General features: G+C 51.5%; 7 protein-coding genes and 3 non-coding genes across 12 annotated transcripts; 6 read left to right on the top strand and 4 right to left on the bottom strand.

Moving 5' to 3' along the window:
• Positions 1–32: 32 nt before the first annotated feature.
• NCU05587 lies at positions 33–4,421 on the top strand. Of its 2 annotated transcripts, XM_011396668.1 has the most exons (4): positions 33–579; positions 634–1,949; positions 2,002–3,431; positions 3,502–4,421. In XM_011396668.1, the coding sequence occupies exons 1-2, from the start codon at positions 132–134 to the stop codon at positions 1,524–1,526; spliced, it is 1,341 nt and encodes a 446-aa protein (XP_011394970.1). In that variant the 5' UTR covers positions 33–131; the 3' UTR covers positions 1,527–1,949; positions 2,002–3,431; positions 3,502–4,421. The 2 variants fall into 2 exon arrangements, with proteins under 2 accessions (XP_011394970.1, XP_011394971.1); XM_011396669.1 differs by having other exon boundaries at positions 69–579; positions 634–3,431; positions 3,502–3,604.
• NCU05586 lies at positions 2,034–3,553 on the bottom strand. Of its 2 annotated transcripts, none has more exons than XM_011396667.1 (2): positions 3,448–3,553; positions 2,034–3,381 (listed from the first exon to the last, which is right to left on the bottom strand). In XM_011396667.1, exon 2 carries the CDS (start codon positions 3,306–3,308, stop codon positions 2,142–2,144), a length of 1,167 nt encoding a protein of 388 aa, XP_011394969.1. In that variant the 5' UTR covers positions 3,309–3,381; positions 3,448–3,553; the 3' UTR covers positions 2,034–2,141. The 2 variants fall into 2 exon arrangements, with proteins under 2 accessions (XP_011394969.1, XP_011394968.1); XM_011396666.1 differs by having other exon boundaries at positions 3,444–3,553.
• Positions 4,422–4,835: 414 nt separating the features above from the next.
• On the top strand, positions 4,836–7,302 carry NCU05585 (MFS quinate transporter; the record flags this gene model as incomplete). The annotated part of the gene is made up of 4 exons (XM_955454.2): positions 4,836–5,622; positions 5,714–5,867; positions 5,940–6,006; positions 6,104–7,302. Exons 1-4 carry the CDS (start codon positions 5,345–5,347, stop codon positions 7,300–7,302), a joined length of 1,698 nt encoding a protein of 565 aa, XP_960547.2. The 5' UTR covers positions 4,836–5,344.
• A 147-nt stretch (positions 7,303–7,449) lies between these two features.
• Positions 7,450–7,531, top strand: NCU15377. The gene has a single exon. It is a non-coding gene; the product is annotated as a tRNA-Ser (tRNA).
• Positions 7,532–7,756: 225 nt separating this feature from the next.
• On the top strand, positions 7,757–7,828 carry NCU15378. Its single transcript has one exon. It is a non-coding gene; the product is annotated as a tRNA-Arg (tRNA).
• Positions 7,829–10,857: 3,029 nt separating this feature from the next.
• On the top strand, positions 10,858–12,042 carry NCU05584 (hypothetical protein; the record flags this gene model as incomplete). Its single annotated transcript, XM_955453.1, has 4 exons — positions 10,858–11,295; positions 11,388–11,413; positions 11,487–11,606; positions 11,760–12,042. 4 exons carry the CDS (start codon positions 10,858–10,860, stop codon positions 12,040–12,042), a joined length of 867 nt encoding a protein of 288 aa, XP_960546.1.
• A 555-nt stretch (positions 12,043–12,597) lies between these two features.
• On the bottom strand, positions 12,598–12,693 carry NCU15379. Its single transcript has one exon. It is a non-coding gene; the product is annotated as a tRNA-Ile (tRNA).
• Positions 12,694–12,721: 28 nt separating this feature from the next.
• Positions 12,722–13,898, bottom strand: NCU05583 (hypothetical protein). The gene has a single exon (XM_955452.2). It carries the CDS (start codon positions 13,818–13,820, stop codon positions 12,969–12,971), a length of 852 nt encoding a protein of 283 aa, XP_960545.2. The 5' UTR covers positions 13,821–13,898; the 3' UTR covers positions 12,722–12,968.
• A 57-nt stretch (positions 13,899–13,955) lies between these two features.
• On the bottom strand, positions 13,956–16,822 carry NCU05582 (ubiquitin fusion degradation protein). The gene has a single exon (XM_955451.3). The coding sequence runs from the start codon at positions 16,500–16,502 to the stop codon at positions 14,148–14,150; it is 2,355 nt and encodes a 784-aa protein (XP_960544.1). The 5' UTR covers positions 16,503–16,822; the 3' UTR covers positions 13,956–14,147.
• A 1,567-nt stretch (positions 16,823–18,389) lies between these two features.
• On the top strand, positions 18,390–20,345 carry NCU05581 (hypothetical protein; the record flags this gene model as incomplete). Its single annotated transcript, XM_955450.3, has 5 exons — positions 18,390–18,783; positions 18,850–19,870; positions 19,976–20,001; positions 20,081–20,180; positions 20,256–20,345. Exons 1-5 carry the CDS (start codon positions 18,512–18,514, stop codon positions 20,343–20,345), a joined length of 1,509 nt encoding a protein of 502 aa, XP_960543.3. The 5' UTR covers positions 18,390–18,511.
• Between the last annotated feature and the right edge of the window lie 2,780 nt (positions 20,346–23,125).

Here is a 23,125-nt window from a genome sequence, read left to right on the forward strand (position 1 = left end):
CAAGTGGAAACCCAAACAATTGACGGTTCTTGCGACAACAACCGCGACGCGACTCTCCCACGCACTTCAAGCTACGAGGGCCGGGGCGCGAGAGGGATTCAATTGTCAGCAGCTGTTGTTTCAGTACTGTCATGACCGGACGAGGAGGGGCTAAAAAGTCCCGGGCGGCAGGGCCGGCACCCCCCACGACAACCCTGGTTCTCGACAACGGCGCCGACACCATCAAGGCTGGATTCGTCTCCGATGACAAGAGCGACGGCAAGCCTCGCATCATTCCGAATTGCCTCGCTCGAGACCGTCACAGGAAGATCTATGTCGGCTCGGAACTCGAAAAATGCAAGGACTTCAGCGAATTGGCCTTCAGGCGCCCCGTCGAAAAGGGCTTTATCGTCAACTGGGAGGCCCAGAAAGAGATCTGGGATCGCGAGTTCTTCGACGATAAAGCTGCGCAGAAATGCGACCCATCAGACACCAGGCTCATTCTCACAGAGCAACCAAATTCATTGCCTTCTCTCCAAACACACTGTGACCAGATCGTCTTTGAGGAGTATGGCTTTGCGAGTTACTACCGTGGCCTGGGTATGTCGCCTCCTAGAGAGCTGTTAGGGAAAGGGTGCTGACCTTGTTTTCTAGGTCCTGTCTTCAACGCGTACCGGGACATACAATCCATCTTCCGAACACCCCAATCCACCATAGACAGTCCAGCCCAAGTCATCCTGCTCATCGACTCGGGTTACTCTCACACCACCGTTACGCCTATCCTCCAAGGCCGACCGCTACATCCGGCCATACGAAGACTTGATGTGGGTGGCAAGCTCATGACCAATTATCTCACCAGGTTACTGTCCGTCCGCCACTTCGACATGCGCAACGAACCATACATTGTGAACGAGATGAAAGAAGCAGTCTGTTACACCTCCCTGGACTTCAAGGGAGACCTGGAAAAGACTTGGAAAGGGACGCGCGGCGAAAAGAGGGAGGACTACTTGAGCGGTGCTGGCATCGCCAAAGACTACGTTCTGCCCGACTCCCACACGCGCTTCCACGGTGTTGTCCGCGACTACGAGCCTGGTGTCTCGGCGCGCGCCCGCAAGGGCATTGTATCCACAGAGGACGTCCTGACGCTACGGAACGAGCGTTTTGTTGTTCCAGAGCTCCTCTTCAACCCTTCTGATATCGGCATCCGGCAACCTGGCATCGCCGACCTAGTCAAGCAGTCCCTCTTGGCTGTGCCAATTGGACTGTGGCCTGGCCTTCTGGCTAATATCGTAGTTGTGGGAGGAAACAGTCTCTCTGAAGGGTTCTGTCAGCGCTTGCAAACAGAGATTCTCAAGCGATTCCCCGATGAATGCAGGGTCAGAGTTGCCCGCCCGGAAGACCCTATCATCAGCACCTGGTTGGGAGCTGCCAATTTCGCCAAGCATGAACATGCCAGTAAGCTCGAGGTCACCAAGCAAGAGTATGAGGAACATGGAGCTGCTTGGGTGGCAAGAAAATTTGCTGCTGGGCTCGGACTCGACCCCTGAGCATTTGCTTGGAGTCTATTATTGCCATTTTTGAAGCTTTCCAGGGTTCATTAGCCCATAAAGCGATTGCCAAGCGGCTCCCTATGCTGCTTGATTGAGTGCCCGGCTGGATACTACCCAGACAAAAATGAGCAGGGTGGGCTAGTACGCTTTGCTTCTTGCCTGTCTCTGGACGTTGAGTGCCATACACTCTGTCTGAAAAGCGCCGTTCAATCCGAAACCCTGCCGTGCCATGCCAGAACACCAAGACTCTGTCTCGATGGGCTGGGTGTATAGACTGGGTGTTGATCTTGATTGAGATGCACTGGGGCAAAACCGCGCAACTGATCTCAGCTACCTACAGCTCTACACGGAAAAGCAGGTATCAGAGTTTCTGAGGGCGAGCTACTTGCCACCCTTGTGATACCCATGATGCTGCCTTTGGTAAAGTTTTCAAAATGGTTTGAAAAAAGGATCAACGCTAACCCTCGGAAAGAGACCAAATCACACCATCGTCCTCATCAGTGGTTTGTTGTGATCGCCTGCAGCTTCTTTATTTTAAACAAACTTGGCTCAGACGAAGAATTTGGCCCATTTCACCTCCAAAGGTGCAAATAACCCAATATATATGAAGCTCTACTCTATCAATCGGATCTTGCCCAAGCCTAGCTTTTCAGCCTCTGCATTCAGAGCATCAATCTCTGCCTTGGCATATGGTATGCCATCTTTCAATCTCTGCTCCTCGTTCAGCTGCTCAATCTCGCCCGGGAAGTAAATTCTGTCGACGCCATGCATCTTCTCCGAGTTCACCGCTTTCTGGTATAGGATATCCATGCGTTCCCTGAACTCGTCCAGGCTCATGAACAAGTCAGGCTTGATGGCCACGAAGAAGTGGCCAACGTCCCCCGGCTTGGACATATCATACGGCCCCGTGACGCCTCCAGCAAACGCAGAACCCGAAAGCACGCCGGAGAAGACATCCATCATGATCGCCAGCGCCGACCCCTTTGGCCCACCCATAGGCAGCATCACGCCTTCCAGCGCCTTGGCCGGATCATCAGTTTGCTTGCCCTCCCCATCCAAAGCCCAGTCAGTCGGTATCTTCTCTCCCCTCCTCAGCGCCTTATAGATCTTGCCCCTCGCTGCGACCGACGGGGCCATGTCCAAGATGAACGGCTTCGACCCCTCGCCCTTCCCACCCGGCGCTCCACAGGCGATGGGGCTTACACCCATCATCTTCTCCTTGGAACCCCACACGGGCAGCGCAGGCGACGAATTGGTAAAAACCAGACTCATCATGTCCGCATCCACCGCTTGCTTCACAATCCAAGCGGACATGCCAAAATGATTGCTATGCTTGACGCTTACCATTCCAATGCCATAGACGCCCGCCATTTTGATGGCGGTGTCCATGCCCAGGTGCGCGGCGGGGAAGCCGAATCCGTTCCTCGCGTCTATTTGGGCGACTACGGGCGTGATCTGCTTTAGTTCCGGCTCGGCGGCTGGGTCCAAAACCCCGCTACGCACGCGTGAGAGGTAGGATGGCAATCGCAGGATGCCGTGGCTTTCAACGCCGCGCAGGTCAGCTTGGACGAGCCCAGAGGCGGTAATTTCGGCGTTCTTGGCGGACACGCCGGAGGCCGTTAAAAGGGCGGCCGCAAAGGTTTTGGCATCGTGGTGGTTGACACGGACGAGGTTGGGGGTTTCTGTTGTTGATGCTGTCGCCATGGTTGTGGAGGGGTTATTGCTCGACTGGCGGGGGTGCTTGATCGTGGAAGGTGGTATCAGTGGTGAGGTGGTCATGTGCCCTCTTTTAAGAGATGGACGAATGCCCGGGTATCGGCAGTGATGCGGGGAAGGCCTTTTTAGTGGAATTCTTGTGGGCGTGAGCGAGGGAGCTACGGATGGCATCGGAGGCTGTCAACAGTAGGTACCTACCTACTCTCGCTTCCCTTTGCATGCGTTGACGTTGCCCGCTGCTGACGGACGCTGATAGATAACCAGTTCATGCCATCGTTCGAATTTTTCTTCCCTTCTGCCTCTGGCCTCAAAGGTTCAAGTTACAGTCATCTTCGTCTACAAAAGCAAGCCAAGATGGGGAATGACACATTAAACCGTCCCACTTGGCAAGAAAGACTGCAGAGCCAAGGACCATCTCCCGCTGTAGCCAAGCAAACCCCACGATTTGATGCCAAGATATGTATCCATCCTTAACGACGATCCTCAAATGTCCTTTTCCTCGGGCCGCGAATAAGCTCTCAATGATTGCTAAGTCGCACGGCCAGATCAAGCTGGTCGATATATCACATCTCAGAGCACTCTTCCCCTCTTGCAACATCCTACTATGCAGCGGTTCCCTCCGAAAACTCCCGCTTGCGCCTGTCATACATAACCTCTCGATACTCAAGGAGGAGATCCGGGTTCTGAACTCGGTGTCGCTCAAACCCGACCATACAAGAACGGTCCTGAAGACCAGGGTGAGACGCGTACATAGTACACTACTGCGTCGACTCGGAGGACTTGTGGGTGTCCCCCTGCAAAACGGTCCTCGTCTATGCCTATAACAGCACTCATGGCCGCACAAGCGACGATCTTATCAAGTGTTGCCACGCGTTCCGAATGCGGGGAAATTGAAGCATCCGGAGCTTAAGCCGAGCGGTAAGAGCAAGCTCTTTTAACCTAAGAACAACTGAGTAGGCTCGCTACAAAACTACACCGACATGAATTCGTATGAAGTTCACTTGTGCTCGTCAACCCCGGGTATTCGGAAGCTATTGCAATGTTTGGCAACAGCATCATGGTCTCTATAGAGACCATTGCTTTGTTCTACTCTTTGGTCCAAATATTGAGCCGACCGGTGTAGCCACCTGCCAAACATGGAAATAAAGTCGCCATGCACATCAGCGCTACACTCTTTGTCAGCGTAAGACTTGCAACCCCGACTTGCGACCTCTTCCGACTACGGACGGAAGAAGATAAGGGATTCCGGAGCTCACACAGAGTCAAGAACAATGATCGGTCGTGTCTCGCACATATGACTCGGATGTGACTGCATTCACGGCGGACAATAGCCGACTGAAGAATATCCACGCCAGGACTCCCGCCTAGTAATCCTGGAAGTGGTTATGGCCCTGTGCAAGTACTACGCTAACGAACAAACCGAAGGTGAACTGCACACGTGTGCGCATTCCCGTTTAGTGATTCCTTCACCACAAGCAGGCGGCGGGATGTGGGGGACTCTACACTAGTGTACACAAGTGAGCTTCAGACGAGGCCCTCTTTCCACATCGGCATCTTGGTTCGATGAAGGCTCATTGGCGCCCTAGAGCAGAAAATACGACGCGGAGAAGCAATGAAAAAGAGAAGAAATTCTAAAGTCGCCTCGAACTGATAAGCGCCGAACTAGCCCGGCTCGAGGGGTCTCTTTACATGCAGGAAGGTTGGGGGAAGCCATCGTGTCCATCATCAGCCAGTAACGACCGCATGCCATTGGCCAAACATTGTGGTGACCAACCAATTGTCAGGACCCAGATTCCACCACAGTAGTCTGAACGTAATTCTTCCAGATTCTGGGTTCCCGTCCGGCAAATCTTTCCCGGAGGAAGAGGAGTTGATCCTGCTTGTGGCATAGCCAAGGTGCACACTACATTCTGTTCGGTTTTCTTCAAGAACAATGAGGGCAGCTCCCACAAGTGAGATCGGCCACTCTCGGCCCGCTTGTCATGGGTCTTGATCGTCGGTTGTCTCATAACTATTAAGTTGGTGATATCGCCCACCTCTTTTGTGTTCCTACCGCCTGTTCCTCTCATACCGCTTATCGACCGCACCCCAACCTCACGATGGCCGGCGGCGTCAAGAAACCCGTCAACATCTTCAAGCTCAAAAACTTGGACGAGCCAAAGGAAGTGTTCAACTGGAGGCTATGGTTCGCCGTCTTGTCCTTCGGCCTGTTGGGCGCTGCCCGTGGTGTCGACGAAGGACTGATCAATGGCGCATTGAAGAGCAAGAACTTCCAGGACAGCATCAACTATGCCTCGTATTCTACGGTTGAGCAAGCGAACATCAAGGCAAACATCTCGTCTATGGTACAAATTGGGAGTGTCGGGGGGGCATTAATGTAAGGAACAATCCCGTTTCAGCACCTCTTCTTCTTCTTCGTCTTCTTCTTCTTCAGTCCCTCTTGGTTTACTGACAGATACCGGCTGCAGTGCCTTTATGATCTGTGACAGAATAGGGCGAATCTGGGCTACTCGAATACTTTGTCTACTTTGGATGTTGGGCATCGCCATCTTCATGGGTTCGAACGGCAACCTGAGTTTAGTTTACTTTGGTAGATTTGTTGCAGGACTCGGTGTCGGACAGGTTGGTTTTACCCTACTGATGGCCTCATCGCAATGGGAATTCAGCTAATACGAGAGGAACCGCTCATTCTAGTCACCTGTCGTCGGGCCAGTTTATATCGCCGAAATAGCTCCAGCTAGCATTCGTGGTTTCTGTGTTTGTAAGTAATCCCCTTTCATCCCTTCTGCAGTATATTCATTATTTTCACATAAAACGCTCAGTACTCCTACTAACAGCTTACTTTGATTGAAAAAAAGGTACCTTCACCGGCTTCGTCTATCTCGGTATCGTCCTAGCATACTTCACCAACTACGGGTGCCAGCTTCATCTTGCCGAGACGCCAGCCCGTTGGATGGTTCCTACCAGCCTCCATATCATATTCGCGGGCCTTATTCTTCTCCTTACCTTTCTCCAGTATGAATCGCCCCGGTACCTAGTCAAGACAGGCAAAAGCGACAAGGCGCTCCACGTCATGTCCCGTCTGCGCCACTTGCCCCCCGACCACGACTACGTTCGGCGCGAAATCAACGCCATCACGCTCAGCCACCACGAAGAAATGGAAGCTTCCAAAGGCGCCGGCTGGCTCGGCATCCTCAAAGAAACCTTCACCGTGCGCAGCAACCTCTACCGCGTTGGCCTGACTCTCGGTGCCCAGGTTATGGGTCAATGGTCCGGCGCCGGCTCCATCACCATCTACGCGCCGGACCTGTTCGAACTCCTTGGTCTTACGGGCACCAAAGAGTCGCTTTTGGTAACAGCCATCTTCGGCATCGTCAAGCTAGTTGCCGCCATCGTCTGCGCCCTCTTCCTCGTTGACTTCATCGGCCGCAAGCGCTCTCTCCTCTTGGGAATAGCCTGTCAAGCCATCTCGATGATTTACATTGCAGCCTTTTTATCCGCGACCCCCGAACTCGGCAACGAAGAGGGGTACGTGATTCCCGCCAACTCAGGAAAACTACGCGCTTCGCGAGGCGCCATCGTCATGATTTACCTATCGGGAATCGGCTGGGCGCTGGGTTGGAATAGCATGCAGTACTTGCTCAGCTCGGAGATCTTTTGTCTGCGCCTGCGTGCCTTTTGCTCGAGTTTGGCGATGTGTCTGCACTTTGCCAACCAGTACGGCAGCGCGAGGGCTGTGCCTGACATGTTGCTCCCCGTGAGAGAGGGCGGGATTTCGGGACAGGGAACTTTTTGGTTCTTTAGTGCTGTAACGATATTGGGCGGAGTATGGGTATGGTTCTTCGTACCAGAAACCGCCTCTAGGAGCTTGGAGAGTATGGATAGATTGTTTAGTTTGCCGTGGTGGCAAATTGGCAGGTATGGAAACAGGGAGGCGGAGGCGCTCGATGAGGCGGAGCGGGTTGGAGGGGAGAAGGAGGGCGAGATGATGTCCAGGAGTGGGTCGCATGTGGAGGAGGAGAAGGGTATGGCGTACGCGGCGGAGAGAAAGGTCTGATGTTGGTTGGGATTTCGAAAGAAAGAAATGTCTAAGAGTCAAAGAGTTGAATGGCTGGCCTGTGATAGTTGGAGGTAGCCAATGATATCCTGCCATGCTACCATGGTGGTTCGTATTGTCTTCATGCAATCCTTGACATAACAACAAGGCGTGGTGGCAGAGTGGTCTAATGCGCAAGACTAGAAATCTTGTTCCTTCGGGAGCGTCTGTTCGAATCAGGCCCACGTCGCACGATGACCATCAAACCCTTCTTTTTTGCCTTGTATACTAGTTTTTTACTGCAGAGGCCCGTATCATGTTCTTGGGGAGGCGGAAGTAGACATTACGAACGGCAGAAATTTCTGTGCGATATTTGGCAGGTTTTGTATTTTATTTCGTAGTATTTTTGTGCGCTAAGATTGCCAACGTACGCCTTGACTATATAATATCTCAATTCAAGCCAGTCAATATCCAAGGTCCGCTGGCTCAATGGCAGAGCGTCTGACTACGAATCAGGAGGTTCCAGGTTCGACCCCTGGGTGGATCGATTATTTTTCAACTTTTTTTCTAGTGACTTTTGGTTTGTCCTTCTTTTCACGCTTCAGTGACACTCCTTTTTTACTCCTTCCTTTTCCGTTTTTTCAATTACAAACCTCAAGCACTTTTTACTCCCCTGTTTGAAAGTACCTTAGATAGGCTTACCGGCCTTTAGGAACTGCACCTTGCAAGAAGTATCGAACTTGGACCTGAGGCAAGAACATCAATTGAATTACGTACGTCACGTAGCACAAAATTTCTCGTGGCTATCACATATTTCCACATGAAGCCGACCAAATCTCCTAATGCGTGCAGAAATAGCGATAGAGGTATGTATATCCAAAGCTCAAGGTTCCAAAACTTACCTGGCTCCGACTTTGGAAAGCTTTGGATAATGACAGTTGCGATAGCACGCGGCAGATGTTCTTCGTCAGAAGACATAGCACTCACGCATGGCCGTGGCCAGGTCTCGGATGAAGGAGCCCTCCAGTCAGCCACAGTCCAACGTCCATATGCAGACGCCGAGCGATGTCCTTCACCCAATCACCATGTCCCATTGGAAATTAGTGACAATGTCTCCCTTTTGGGAGTCTATTATACCCACTCTCACCCAAGTTGGGCAAGCCCGATACTCAGTCATTGCCGCCGGTGGCTTCGGGAATCGAGATTTGTTTCTCAAGGCAATCTTACCCAAGGAAGCAGGCCAGTGTGTGATGAGAACGGGGCGAGGCAACGCATTTCCAGGCACAAAAAGCATGCAAATACAACTTCCCATATGCCTCATGACATGGGTGGTGTTGCCTTCTTCCGTGCCAACGCCAGTCTTACTATCACCACCATCTTGGAGCATCTTCGAGTCCATCGGTGACGAGTTGACATGCCGTCACAACAATGAGAAGGTGCCTGGGCGCCACGAGTAGACAACCAACAAGCTATGTTCCTCAAGGCAGACAGCAAAAGATCAAAAAATTCCAAGTCTTTGCCATGACATAAAGTGAAATACGAAGGAGAAATTCCTCGGTCACTATCTTGGCTGTCGCGGCGTAGAGGCTGAGGTGGCAATCGGCAACCCTGATTTGCTGGGCGGTGTTGTTGAAGTGCGAAAGTCAATCCCACATCCGAATCATACCCGTGTAAGCCAGTGGCACCGTTGCAACGGGCGGCCTGGCCTGCGATGCAGCTCATCAATAGTCCTCCGGATGATATAGGTATGTGGGGGCTGTTGTTACCTCGTATATTCGTAAATTCCTTAAACCTTCATCAACGTCCCAATATCAATGTTTCTGTTGGTGCCGTTGAAAGGCATTTGCAGCCGTTTTTGAACGAGTTTACACACCTTGCCATGATGCATTTGGGAGTATCATGACTCTTTTCATAACCTGTACAAAGTAAGATGTATGACGATCCACGAATCAGAGCTACGGCATAAAAGCCTAAGAAGATCATCCACGAGTAGGCGGGCATATATCATTGAGCAAGTGCTATCACGTTCCCATTCGGAACATCACATAAGACAACGGGATAGCCAAGCTCCATCCTTTGGGGCAAGTCATCCGATAAACGCCATGTTTTGTTCGAAGCAGCCACAGAGTCCTGTGGGCACCGCCTGACATCTTGCCTCACCGACGCCTGGCAGTTGTTTGCACTCTAATCGTCCCCCACCACCCTTTTGGTTGAGGTGTTTAGCGAAGGATTGGCAGCGCCTTTCTTTTGGACTTCTTTCACCATTCAAATCAGGATGTCAATTCTTCCTCATTGGTTTCAGCCACGATCTCACAGGTAATGGCACAGACAGGCAGCCAGGCACCGAAAGCAGTAATACAGTGGCGCAGGCCAAAGGCCACTTTCGTGTTCAACTTCACAACTACCTGGCATTGTGATGGAGGTGGGGGACATGGAAGAAATCACCCGAGCACATGCAGAAAATCAGGGTTGGTGGTTTTTTGTTCGGTCAGTAAGTTCCTCTTATCATCAGACATTTTGCCGAATATTTCCTCTTAGCGCCTTTGACGCACTGAAAGCTACAATTTTTAAGTGTCCAAACACATGGCGGCGAAAGAGATCGAAATATCCGGCATTGATCCTGCTATCTTGAGTCTTGAACGTGGACTGAGGGCTACTAGTATCCATTCGGACAACCTCCTCCGCAGGTTCAGACTGTTGAACAGACTCCGTAACGGGAAGCTGTGTGGACCACCGTTGCAATGGCGAGTTACGGCGAAGCATCATCCCCTTTGCAGCCAGCATTTAGGGGTGGGTGTGTATCTTCCTGGCACTCACGTTGCCTGGACCTGCTTCATTGGCTGGATCCTCCAAGGCATCAACGTTGTGGGATCGATTTCGCTGTGACATACGGCGGATATCCCCTTGCTTCACTTTGCCCATCACCTCAACCTTCAACCGGTTACAGGTACACATTCCATCCGACACAGGACTACACACTCGGGTCCGTCAGATACTACCAAACTCGTGGCATATGTGCCCCACAACCACCACAGTCTCCTCCTTCGCATGACCATTTCCCCGAGGACACATTGGCGAATACAACGCCTGAACTAGAAGGAGAATGTGACCAAAGTATGGACACCACCATCCCTTCTTGGAAATGGTCTCAAACCTACATCTTCTTCACAATCATTGCGCGTAGGAGCATGGCGCAATGAGGAGCGCTCGAGAACATGGAGTTGAAAGAGGAATGGTGGCCTTGCCACTTTTTCGTTCTGTGATGGAGCTCGGTGTCAGCCCGTTGTAGAACACGAGCAGGCTCTCGTGGGAATTGGTATGGCTTCAGCTTCCCGGCCTGGAAGGGAAATAACTGTGACGGATGCATGGATAGAGTCGCAACTTTCTCGTGTTCTAACCATCTTGGAAAAGGATAAAGCAGGAGGAGTTCCTGCAGTGATTTTGTTGTATTCGGTAATCCACTCAGCAATCCTGGGCGAAGGGGCTTCTCTACCTACCTGGCTGCCTTCTTTAGCTCTGCAATTGCCTATATAACATTTCTTTCTGAAATCACAGGCTCCTGCATATATCCTTACCATGAAGCTCCTCAGCCCGGCTATTTCCCTTCTGGGTGTAATATCCCAACCTATTCTAGCCCAGTTTACTTTCACGTCTACAGTCGAACACAACGGCGTTCCAGTGCCGCAGGCCGAAACTGACCTCAAGCCGTTCAAGCCAGGTACCCTTGGCCGCATCAGGAGCCGCACAGATGATGATTCGGGCCCCGAGATAGGAACGACAACCCTGAGACGGGTTAAGAGAACCAATCCGACTGCAAATAGTAACAATTGGTGTGGTTCTGTACAATCTACAACGTCAAGCAATCAAATCAAGCTCGTCCACGGTACCTTTCAACATCCCACGTGCACTCAGCGGCCCGGCGTCACTCAGTATCCCCAGGCGGCAGCCGCTTGGATTGGCATTGATGGTGATTCGTGGACTTCGGCATTGCTGCAGGCTGGGACGGTTTGCAAGGTTGGTTGCTGTTATGTCTAGCTCGGCTCTTATTTCCCGTGTTTGAACAACAAGAAGTGGAAGAACTAAAAACTAACGATGTTTGCGAGTAGATCAACAACTCTACCGGAATAGTTGAGTAAGTTACTCTCATCCTCATTCATCACCTTGCAATAGCTTAGCCAGAACTGACATAGCTATGATGCCAACAGAAACGAAGTCTGGTGGCAATGGGTCCCCAATGGCGCTTACACGATTACCAACATTCCCGTCTTTGCTGGTGATTGGTTTGACATCACCATCAATACAACCTCCTCCACAGCAGCGACCATGTAAGTGTTGGAAATTTCATCTCCTTCCGATCGTTCAGGCCTCACTGCAGCCTCTCCTCCACTTATCACCCATCTTCATTTCTTTCCCCCTTGATGTATACTTTCCAACCCAATCAACTCATAACTAACCCCCTCCCCTTGCTCCCTTCTTAGCAAAATCATGTCCAACCGCGGCTACACTTACAGTGTCAATGCCTGGCAAGGCGCCACCTTGGCGCGCGTAGACGCCGATTGGGTCGTCGAGCGGCCTTACTACGGGAGCACCCTGGCGGGCTTTGCGCAATTCACCCAGGTTTGGTTCCAGAATGCGTATGCAACGCTCACGAGCGGGACTAGCAGCTTGGGCATTACGGGCGCGAAGCAGTACCAGATTCCGGGCGGGTGTGCGAGCGCAGAGTACGATAATTCAAAGCTGTATGCTGCTGTTGCGGCTTAGGAAGAAGGTGTTGAGGGTGAGATGGAGGAGCAGGAGGAGAAAGGACGAATAGTGATTGTTCGATTGTTTCCTTGGACAAAATTTCGCTTCCGGGGCTTGGATCTCGGTTATAGTTCCAAGGTGATATCTTTTTGGGAGGTAGCTTGACTTTTTGGTGTTGATGGTTCGGGATGGGGACTGATACTGGACGGGATTTTGTTGCTCTCTAGCCGATGCGCGGATCTTTTGACGTTACTAGTATATTTGACATGGTTTCAGGATCCATACATATCTCAGCAGGCAATTTGCGCTCGATTTATTCGATTTATTCGATTTCTCTCAGCTTTCGACCTTCTTTCTTCATTAAGTGGCGTGGAGATCTGCTGCATCCGACTCCGCTTTCGAGTCCGAACATTCCCTACAGACACTCCCCAATTGCGAGCGAAATGCTTGAGTTATCGACACCGCAACATTCGCAAAAAAGAAATGGAGAGGCATGATAAGGTGTAGACAGAGGACGATGTTATGAAAAGAGACAGAGGAAGTGATCCACATCTGCAAAAAGCGCAAAAAAAATGCCCAATAACAGGATTGAACTGTTGACCTTCGCATGGACTTGATATCTCAGACAAGATATTAGTACGACGCTCTAACCAGCTGAGCTAATCGGGCTGTCATGTTATTAATAGAAAGTTTGTAGATGGGCATTATAAGCCCTCATTGCGGGATCAACTCTGCGTGCTGCTGCTCGCCCTTCCCCCATTGAAAACGCACAATGCCCGAAGAACTAGTTTACAAACGGCGCACGCAGTTTCTTCCCACCAGCAGAGAGGTTTATTTAACAAATAATGGAGTCATGTAATTGACATCGTATCTCAAACTTTGATCTCCCGCTCACAGCGGGCGAGTGCCCAAACCAGACGACAGAAATTCCATCAAGTAGTCAATTACCCTACCCACCGCCGTCCCGGCTTCTTATTCTCCTTGATTCTCGCCTGGCCCATAACCCCCGCCAACGGCGGCTTCCCTAAACTCTCCGGATCTGGAGCCGGCACTCCACACCTCACCTCCAAGCTTCGCCACTGCCCCCCAACCGCCCGGTCCTCCTGGGTGAAGACCACCGTGTTCAAGTACCCCGCGCAATTCGGCTCGGCGAACACACGCGCTTCGCAGCCGTCTGACTTGTTGGCTAGAAAGTTGCCGCAGCCGGCTGTAGAAGAAGAAGGGTTACCGGCGCTGGGGATGTTGTAGCATTGTGGTGTTGTGGTGAGGAGGCTGTTGCCATCTGGCGAAGTCGAGGGGGGTGGTAGGTCTAGAAGGAGGATAACATGCCCGCGGCAGTGGGTGGGGCCGGGTACACCGGAGAATATAGTAGCGCGGATAGGGAGGTGGTTGGCGGTTTGGTTGGCGGTTGAATCGCGGTTGATGGTTACTTGGCCATTGTCTTCTTTGAGGTTGGCACCGGCAGGGAGTTGGGGGATCGCGGTGGCTGTTGGTATGGAAGACGAGGAAAGAAGGGTGAATAGGAGGAGGCTGAGAGATCGTATTTGAAGCATGTTGATGCGTGTCGCGCGCACGCGGTTCTTGCTAGGTCTTGGTCGGGTGAGAGTTTTCGGTGTCGATATTGGACGTTCAGGAAGTCGACTCTTGATGAAGATCTTGTTCAGGTGAACACAGGCCATCTTGAGAGTAGATACGCTGAGGGCGCCAAGAAGATGTTGTTTCACAGCGGTTTCGTTGCGAGTCCCTGAGCGTAGAGTTACATCAACCAGGAGCTTTCCCGATATCTTATGTTGCATCGTCCGCCCGCTTTTCAAACTCCAAACTTATTGATCGAAACTCAGACAAGTGCTAACAAGACCTCCACATCTCAGCACGACTCACTGAAGACCAACTCTCATCAACACTCCAAGTACTAATAGCGTTGCTAGGAAAGAAGATACAGCCCAAAGAAACATGTATGTTGATGGTATGAAAAGAAACTGATGCTTGTTGCTCTATAAAATCCTGAATGCCATCTAACTCTATTAATGGGTATCAATCATTCAAATCGTCTATGATGCCATACCCGGATTGCTGCTCCAGGCCAACCAGCCCGTTTATCTTCAAAGATTGCGTGTACCGTATTACTTGCCGAATTTTGTCGGCGCCCAGTCAGCCAACCAGCTTCTGGCCTTTGTAAGATCACCACCCTCAGCTTCAAGTGCAGCAATGCACCACTCTCGCTCCCAGACACCTTCTGCAGCCAGCATCTCGGCGGTCTTCTTACGGCGCTGAGATGCCTCATCGACGCAGAAGTGCATAGGCTTTGAGCAGTCTCTGATGTCTTCCAAAAGTGGCTTCACCAAGGGTAGAGCAGCCGCAGCACTAGAGCCTAGGGGTTCTAGCCCCTTGTTGGCGCGACCTGTCTTGCACCATTCGTTTTGGCACCATTTCTTACCACAGCCGGTCATCAGCTGAGCGAGGTAGCGCCTTTCGATCCTCCTCCGCAATGCTTTGCCTTCAGGGTCATACATGCTAACGTAGAGCGGAGAGAAACATAGGCTACAAAGACCGAGGTCGTTACCTGGGCCTTGGCCCATTCGGGTTCCGCCATTGATTTGCCCACGAGGACCAACACCATGTAGAGTCCGCCCACAGAGCTCGTCTCTGCATACTTCCGGTTTGGGGCGGGACACCTTGTCCAGCTCATGATTTGTGCTGTGGGCAGCCATGTCCCTCAGACGGACAATGGCTCCGCACAGATGACAATCGGTCGTGCGAGCACCGTCGGCTCGCTCATGGGCGGTCAGACCTGATATGACAGTCTCTGCCTCCGAAGCTGGACCAAGCGGATCACCTTCCTGAGGAACCTCGAGGTGGCAGAACTGACACAGGATAATTTTGCCAGGGCACACGGTCGTGCGGTGGCGCGCCAGCTCGGTCATGGATGGGAAAGAGAACGGGCTAGATGGTCCACAAGACTGGCAAACGTGAGTTGTGTGCTGGATGTAATCGTGCTTGCTTTTGCTAAATGGTGTTGAGCCATACGCCTCGGGGTGAGTTGGACAGTGCCAGTGGGCAGCCCACTCCTCGGATGATTTTTGAAAGACATTTTTGCAATGAGGGCAAACAACGTTATTTCGGACGCAGAAGTTCTCGTGTAAAACGATCGTCCGCTTTGGCACGAACTGCAAGCAGTTCTTGCACTGCTCTTCGTCGGCATTCTTTGCGGGTGAACTCGCGAGAACAACCGGTGCTGTTGCGGAACCTTGCACCTCTTCAGCCTTGGCTCGGAGAGTGTATCGTCGAGGTGCGGCCGTGGAAGTAGGCTGATCTGGTATCGAGGAGCCATAAACGGCTATCAGGAGGCTTTCCGCACCCTCGAGTTCAATATTGGCAGGCTGGATGATGACGCGCTTTACACCATCTTTTGGCGATGAGAAATCGGCAAAGACATGCTCGTAATCCCGGGGCAGCGCTCGTTGTCGGCTGGACTTGGGGCTAATGAGGAGATCAACCTCTTGATCGTCTTCAATCGACAGCTCGATAGCAAGGGGGCGTGACCTGTCCCAGGAGGGTAAAGTATAGTCAACATAGTCCCCTGCTAAAACTTGACCATGGACATCCTTCCAGATGTCTATTTCATGGCCAATTGAACTGCCAGCCTCCGTCCCCGGTGAATTTTGCGCCTTTTCGGCTATTTGTCGTAGTGTTTCGCGAGCTTGCTCTTCGTTAAGCGGTTCAATGTCGACCTCGAGATCGGTGTCTACCACACATATGCCGTTACCCTCAGGTTGGAACTTGTCAACAAGAAAACGGAACTCTTCGCCTTTGACACCCGTAACGGAGAGAATGGAGTCTTTTGTGAGGGTAGTGTAGCTGGCGCGAAGCTGTCTTTCGAGTAAAGATTTCCAGTCATCTGGGTTGTAGCCAGCCTGGAGGGGACGTAGGCGTAAGTAAGTGCCCTTTGGTAGTTGCCGAGCCTTGACTGTGATTTGGTAACCTTGGGTCGTCTGGTTGATAGCGTCGTCCTCCGTCAGGTCGATAACCTCTGGCCCATCCGTTTGTGTATCTGCTGGCGGCGAGGTATCCTTGATGTCGTCCTCATGGATACCCAATGCTTCGAGAAGGTAAGGGCTCAAGGCAACCTCCCCCTCATTAGCCGAGAACTCCCGTATACCGGCAAAGACAGAATTCCCATTGCTCTGGTTGATGAGTTGGAACATCAATGGATGCGGTAACTGTTGCGTGGTTTCACGGAAATTTGAGCGTTCTCGACGCGCGGCAGCGACAGAGTATGGATTGTAAGGGTCGAAGGCGGTGAAAGTATGGGAGTTCGAAGGGGTTGTCGAGATGGTCGTCGAGGCGGAAAGGAGCTGCTCCAAGGCGGACTGCGGGAGAAGAATCTTGTCGCCCTGCAAGTCTTTGCTTGCGATCCGCGAGGGGTGCGTAACATTGAACGGCGCCGACCAGTTCAAGTGCACCGATTGTTCAGCCATATTGTCGCGTGCGGCTGTCACACTTTCCAACAACAGCGTATGGTTTCGATTTTATGACGGAGAGCGAGAATCGCGGTGCAATTTTGCAGTGGCTTCGGTGTAGAAGAACGATTGGTAGATATTATAGCGGTATTAGTATTATGTGATTTATAGATGTGATAGCAAAGGGCTGCTCGTGGCCGACGGTGTTTTCAGATCGTTCCGACAGATGCGAATGTTGATGATGACAATGATGATGATGATGATGGAAGAGTCGTGGCGGATTTGCTCGGTTCACTTTGCTCAGTCAGCAGAAGCTTGGTGGGCTGCGCAATTCGGAAGAAGCCTGAAAGCTTCTTGGAGGTTCCATCCACTTTAACCACAGCTTCGACCAATCACAAGACCAGACTGCTGTTAGTGATCGTCTCCAACGGACGCTGGTCCGTCTCCATAAAAGGTACTTGAGAATGTACATTTACATTTACACGTGTACGTAATGGGTTCAGTAACTGAAGTATGCTGAGATATGATAGCCTCAGACGGACTCTAAAGTCTCACTCATCAGAGTGACTGTTTGCTGGCTCTAGTGTACAAGCAAGACGACTTATCAGGATGAAGTGGTGGCCCATATCAAGGAAAATTAGGAAAGATCAAGAGAGAGAACGTCATGATGAAACTGAAGAGTCCAGGGAGCATTCTGGCAGGCAAGGGGAAAGCGAGGCTGACGGCATGATCTCCGACGCTACCTCTACCCTACCTCAAGTACCCCACCTCTTAGGGTTGGCGGGCAGAGTGGAGCTAGGTCGGGTAGGCAAGGTGGGGTCGATGCTTATCCTCGACCATGTCACCTCAAACCACCGACCGTCGGAAGCGAAGTGCACACGCCAGAATGACAAGGTTGCCAATTTCTTCCCGTTACCTCCGGCTCAAATCTACTCTTTCCGCTCGACATCCCAGCACACAGATATCCCCATCTTGTTATTAGGAGGAAATGGTGTCCACGTGTCCAGCACTCCAGGTTGACGGTACGCACGCATCTGCATGTCGCCGACTTCAACTCGAGCTTTCCACTGGAACTCAAAGGACACCCCACGTTGCAACGCAGGACCACTTTACTGGTGGCACTCCGAGTCCGCCTTGATGACCTCCCGTCTGGCCATCTTGCCGCAGTCGCAGCAGCCCATCATCACAAAACTACCTGTCATGGAGCACAAAGCCCTTTAGCATGACCTCCGTCCGCGGGGGTGGAGGAGAAGATGCCCGGGAAGGATCCGACATGATGAACCACGGTTCACACAAGGTGCTTAGACGTAGCGCGAAAGCCGGTCAATATGGAGTATGTATTCTGTAGGTATGTATGATAAACCCTTGACTTGTCGGGGGTTGTTCAACCCCAATATGGCTGCATCACTCCTTGACCAAACATCTTATCTGATCCCAATGGTCAGTCCAATGGAACTGTATCGCACTGCTATCAAAGGTAATCATGTCGATCCCCGCGGCTCGGATGGTTGACGCACAGACAAGACAGATCAGCGGTACTGAATGGAACCCAAAGTCAAACAGGGCGTCGAGCTTTGAGACAAGTCACGCCTCCCAACATCCCCCGTCTTTGTTCACGGCTCCTCAACCCCACACTATCTGAACTGTATGCAATCCAGATGACAGGTTCACCACCACCATCATCCAGGGTATCATTACAGCTGTAACCTCCATGACGGTCGAACCGAGTTTCACAGCGTGTCAACGTTGCGGCTTTCAAGTACCACTCAGAATCCACACTATCTGCCGCCGATCGAGACCTTCCCCCTTCCCCCTTGACCCTTGAACCTATATCTACATGCATCATCCCTACTCGTGACCGAGACCCTTAACATAGCTGCCCCTGCCCCGAGGAGGTGTTTAAAACTTTTCTTTTCCCTCTCCTCTACCAGAGCTCTATTTCAACTCATCGTTATAATCGACCCTTCGTTTTACCGCGCAGATATCGTCTCAACTTGCCTCTACATATACGACTGTATACGTGAACCATGACACATAGCGCCAATCTATCTACCGAGATTCGCCACAACGCCCTCCTTCAACTTCTTGCCAACTCGTTGGTCCTGAACCATACGACTCCCTACTTGTCTTCCTATGATGTCTTGAATCTAGCTGCTACCTCGCGTACCTTCCGATACATCGTCTATTCCACGCCCCATATCTTTAGCCGCTTGGACCTTACCACTGTTAGGAAGGCCCAGTACATCGAAGAGAAATCCAGTCGCGGTGGCGAGTCAGAGGGTGAACAGACGGAAGACGAGTACACACTCTCCCTATCATCCCATGCCTAAGCGAACGCCTGCTGACTTATTCATTCTTGTGATAGCGTCTACTCGGGCCACCTCCGTCGTATCTTTAGCAGTCTTCGGTGTCTAGATATCCTCCGACATGTCCAAGTCCTTTGCCTCGACGGACTCTCCGTTACCTCCGAGCTAGTGCACGAAATCCTCACCGACCCAACATACTCGGTCAAGATCCTATCGATCCGTGATGTGGTGAACATGAATGAAGGGAAGCTCCGTGCTGCCTTGCAATATGCGTGCCGACCATCAAGACCTGAGGGAACACCACGCTTGAAAGGTCTCTATTTGTTCGGGCCCAAGGACTCGGCACGCCCTGACTTGTCCAACTCAGGCGCTTCTACTCCGACCTCAACATGCTCATCAACCTCGTGGGCGGCTGGTACTGGTGCAGCTGATCAGGAGCCCGAGGCGTGGTATACCAAGCGCGGCGCTCAGTTCCCAGTCCTGAATGGGAGTCGAACTATTTCCGAATGGGCATCATGGGCCTCCACGCTCATCGCGTGCTATAGCAACATAGCCTTTGACGCTGTCCTCTGCACTGGTCCTAGACACCTGAACTCTCGTGCGTGGGGAACGGTGAACATTGAAGCACTGAATGCCGCCAAAAACCCAGCATCGGCGGACGTTCCCATACATGCTGTCGCCACGCACAGCCTAGGCGGGTGTGCTGGCTGCGGTTCAGCTCCCGAGGGATGGACGATCTGGGGTGAGGAGCCTCCGGCAGAGCGTGATCCCCACGAAAGGAGAGCAAGCGAAGGCGGCACGATGACAACCGACATCGGCCGGTTTCCCTTGCTTGCCCCGCCGCCACTGCACTCAGTCAGCTTGAAATCTGCCATGTGTCCGACAGGCCAGTCGGTGTATACCCGTCTCTCGCAGTTCAGGAGCAAAGATGAACAGGCCCGGTTTATCCCGCGCTGTTATGACTGTATCCGTGATCGATACTGTACGGGTTGCAATAAGTGGTGGTGTGAGACGTGTTACGTTGGACCTTGGGCGTCTGTTCATGATGGCGAGGCTTCACAGGCTAAGATGACTGATCTTGTGAGTGGTCTTTGTCCCCTTCGCGTCCTGAACCTAGGTCCCGCTGGAGACTGGCTCCCAACATCTGTCCCAAGTGCGCAGTTTGCTAACCTCACTTCGACATAGGCCCGCGTAACCAAGAGTTGCTGGGAGTGCGGCATGAATGTTAGTTGATTTTCTCCCACCCGCCGAACCACACACCTGGATATCCCTGACACTTCTTGTTGCCAGTGCCGCGATTGCATCAACGACACCCAACGAGTTTGCGCTCGCTGCGGTGGAGGCTACTGCCTGTCTCATAACGAGGGCTCGAATCACACCACGTGCGACTGTATGTGCAATCCTTATCGTGTGATGCCGATTTGTGACTCGGCGAAATCTTGCCAGAACTGACATTTTTACATAGGGTGCTCCGCTAGAGGCAGAGCTGGCGTCAGACATCCTGAGCTCTATTGACAGTGCCGTCCCTCAACCCTTATGCAACATGACGGCTTGAGATCGGCGCCCTGGCTGTGTGGGTAGGGCAGAAAGTGGGAGTTACCTCGGGCAGTTGGCCTCGGGATGGGTGACGATTCGGACGCATCTCCTCTGTTTTGTTTTGCTGTGCTGCTGGGTTTGCTTTTTTTTTTTTTTTTTTTTTTTTTTTTTTTTTTTTTTTGTTGGTCGGATGTAGTGATACCCTGATGTTTCGGCGTTTTGTGTGTTTTGGTCGATTCTTCAAATCCTTTCTCTTCGGCAGTCTGGAGTTACGAGGACAACTCACCTCTTTTCATGGATAGTGACCATGCTGTATATACCCAAGTCTCCCATCTTCAAACAGTGTCTATGTTATATGTTTTCGCTCGACGTGTGTGTGTGTTGTAAACTTGAGTGCACTATACCTGACGATGTACAGTGGACATCCAGCCGGCAAGCACGGCAAGCGTGGCATCCGGGATCCGTCTTTGCCAATCCCCGGCCGTTAATCTTTGTAAAGGTACGACGGTAAATAGACTTTAGACTATCTGAGATGAACCCTTTCCCTCCAGCCATGCTAGGGCTCTTTCGGTCCGCTCACGGCATCTGGGATCATGTCTCCATCCTATGTTATATACATTTCAACTATGTACTGGTGGATGCGTGGGTGAAGAGTGAAACGGAAGTTAAACCCGACGCTCGGTAGGGGGGCACCTGACCAATCAGCGATGGGCAATGATCTCAAAATGGCAGGTTTGGCGATTGGCACCTCGGTGATAAATACCGACAGGACCGAAACCCCGTTTTCAATGAACATGCTTGAGGCTTGGATCTTGAAAATCTTGAATCATGCCGAGGCTGAATGGTAAGCAGTCCCGGTCACTCAATCTAATCATTATGAGTCCATTCAATCGGTAACGGAATGATTTCAGCGGGCGGGGTGGCACATGGCATTTTAATCTCAAATCACAGTGCCCCCCCCACAGACCGTGACAATAGAAGACATGTTCCTTTTTTTTTTTTTTTTTTTTTTTTTTTTTTTTTTTTTTATTTTTTTTATTCCCGACCGCCCTTGGTGCAAGCACACCTTACCCAGGAAGGCCAAGCAAAGACTTTTACTCCCAAAATGTCGCAGCATGGCATCCTTCAAATTTTTGAAATGTCAATCAATTAATTCCGCGCCTGTGCACGACACACACGGCGCCAAAATCGATTGCTAGGAAACGCTGCAGGATGGGAATGCCCGCACTGACGCAGTACACTACATGATGAACAATGGGATAGGCTGCCCGCGACCGACACTAGAAATCACATAATCTGGAATTTGCGAACGGTTGATTTCTTACAAATATTACCAATGGCTTGGAGTTAATCCGTCCCGCCTTCCAGAAGGACTCCTGGAACACACAGGTAGGTTGTAGTGTAGCAAATGAGTCCCGTCTTTGGGACCGCCAAGTTCCATGTCTCAAGTTGTGCAAGAGCCCCGCCGGCGCCCACCCGGAGCCAAGAAACTTTTGTGCAGAAGCTGAATGGATGAGTGGCACAAGGGTTCGGGGTTGAGGATCTGCCCGGGCGGGCAGGGACAGGGGTTTGTTTCCTCGACGATCCGGGAAAAGGGGGCGGCGGGGGTCGGCTTCCGGTAGTTCTGGATCCCGTTCGTTGCACAAATTTTGTGCATGGCAGCGGGATTGTGCGTTATTCATTCATAAGCTTGAATCCTGTGGATTACAGTATGTAGGCGCGCCCCCGGATCTTCGATATCCGTAAGTTGTCCACTTCTTCCCCAGATGGCGCTGATGGACAGGCAGGAACTTGAACCAGAACTGTGCCGACTGACAGACAGTCTCACCTCCAGGCGACGATTTTCAGTCAATTGATCGACCGGAGACCGGCACGGGGACAAGCTTTTATTCTTTTCTATTCTTTTTTCCTCAATTTTTATTTTCTTTTTGTTTTCTTGCACAGCTGACGCTTTTGAGTATTGGTTCCTTACTTTCGGTGTCATTGCATGTTGCACACTTGACACTCCTTGGTGTTTTGGTCATTTTCTTTCCTTTCTCCTATCGACGAGGGATACTCCGACCTGATCGATACAAAAAGGGGAAAGAGACTAAGTAGTAGAAGAACAATTTCGGCGGACTTTTTTTTTTTTTTTTTTTTTTTTTTTTTTTTTTTTTTTACCGCCTCCATCACCGACACAAAAGAGAGAGACAGAAAACCGGCACGTGAATGGCCAACTTGCTCAAAGAATCTGCCATCGACCGGACTAGCCATGACTTTACAAGCCCCCCCATGTCCACTCTTGGGACAACATCAGAGAAGTTTCCAGATTTTTGAAATGAGATCTGGTCGGGTCGGTCTCTTGGCTGTTGATGCCCGTGTGGCGGATGCCACTCTTAGTCCTCATCAATCCTATTGATTGGAGGAGACCATGGCCCTCGGATTCGGTCTCTATCATATTTGCCCAGAATGCATTGCCAGATATGACGACCTTTCCTTGTTCTTAATCCCATTTGTGCAAGACTAGTGCATTTCAGTCAGGGGAGGGCCCCATGGCCCCATCATCCCCATCAGCTTCCCACCCCCGGCCCCCGGTCCCCGGTGCTCATCACCAACCTGAACGGGGTCTCGGGCTTGTTGGCTTTGCCGCCAGTCAGGACCCGGTGAAAAATAATGAAAGGGAGTTATGCAGATGCCTTGAGTGTTGAGGCTTAACGTTCACCGATGGCCCCAAGAATACAAACATACAAAACCTTCCGCTGATCCTACTCTCGGAGACGATTCCCTCCTCCTGATATTCCCCATCATAGTCAACCGAAA

The sequence above is a fragment of the Neurospora crassa genome, linkage group VI, assembly GCF_000182925.2.
Source record: "Neurospora crassa OR74A linkage group VI, whole genome shotgun sequence".
In the NCBI taxonomy this organism is placed as follows: Eukaryota; Fungi; Ascomycota; class Sordariomycetes; order Sordariales; family Sordariaceae; genus Neurospora; species Neurospora crassa.

Bases quoted from the DNA above. Each gene is read 5' to 3' on its own strand.
- NCU05587 (XM_011396668.1), top strand. From the start codon at position 132: ATGACCGGACGAGGAGGGGCTAAAAAGTCCCGGGCGGCAGGGCCGGCA. The intron at 580-633 runs GTATGTCGCCTC...CTTGTTTTCTAG, and splicing joins GAGTTACTACCGTGGCCTGG to GTCCTGTCTTCAACGCGTAC.
- NCU05586 (XM_011396666.1), bottom strand. From the start codon at position 3,514: ATGAACTGGTTATCTATCAGCGTCCGTCAGCAGCGGGCAACGTCAACG. The intron at 3,382-3,443 runs GTAGGTACCTAC...CACGCCCACAAG, and splicing joins GCAAAGGGAAGCGAGAGTAG to AATTCCACTAAAAAGGCCTT.
- NCU05583 (XM_955452.2), bottom strand. From the start codon at position 13,820: ATGCAACATAAGATATCGGGAAAGCTCCTGGTTGATGTAACTCTACGC.
- NCU05582 (XM_955451.3), bottom strand. From the start codon at position 16,502: ATGGCTGAACAATCGGTGCACTTGAACTGGTCGGCGCCGTTCAATGTT.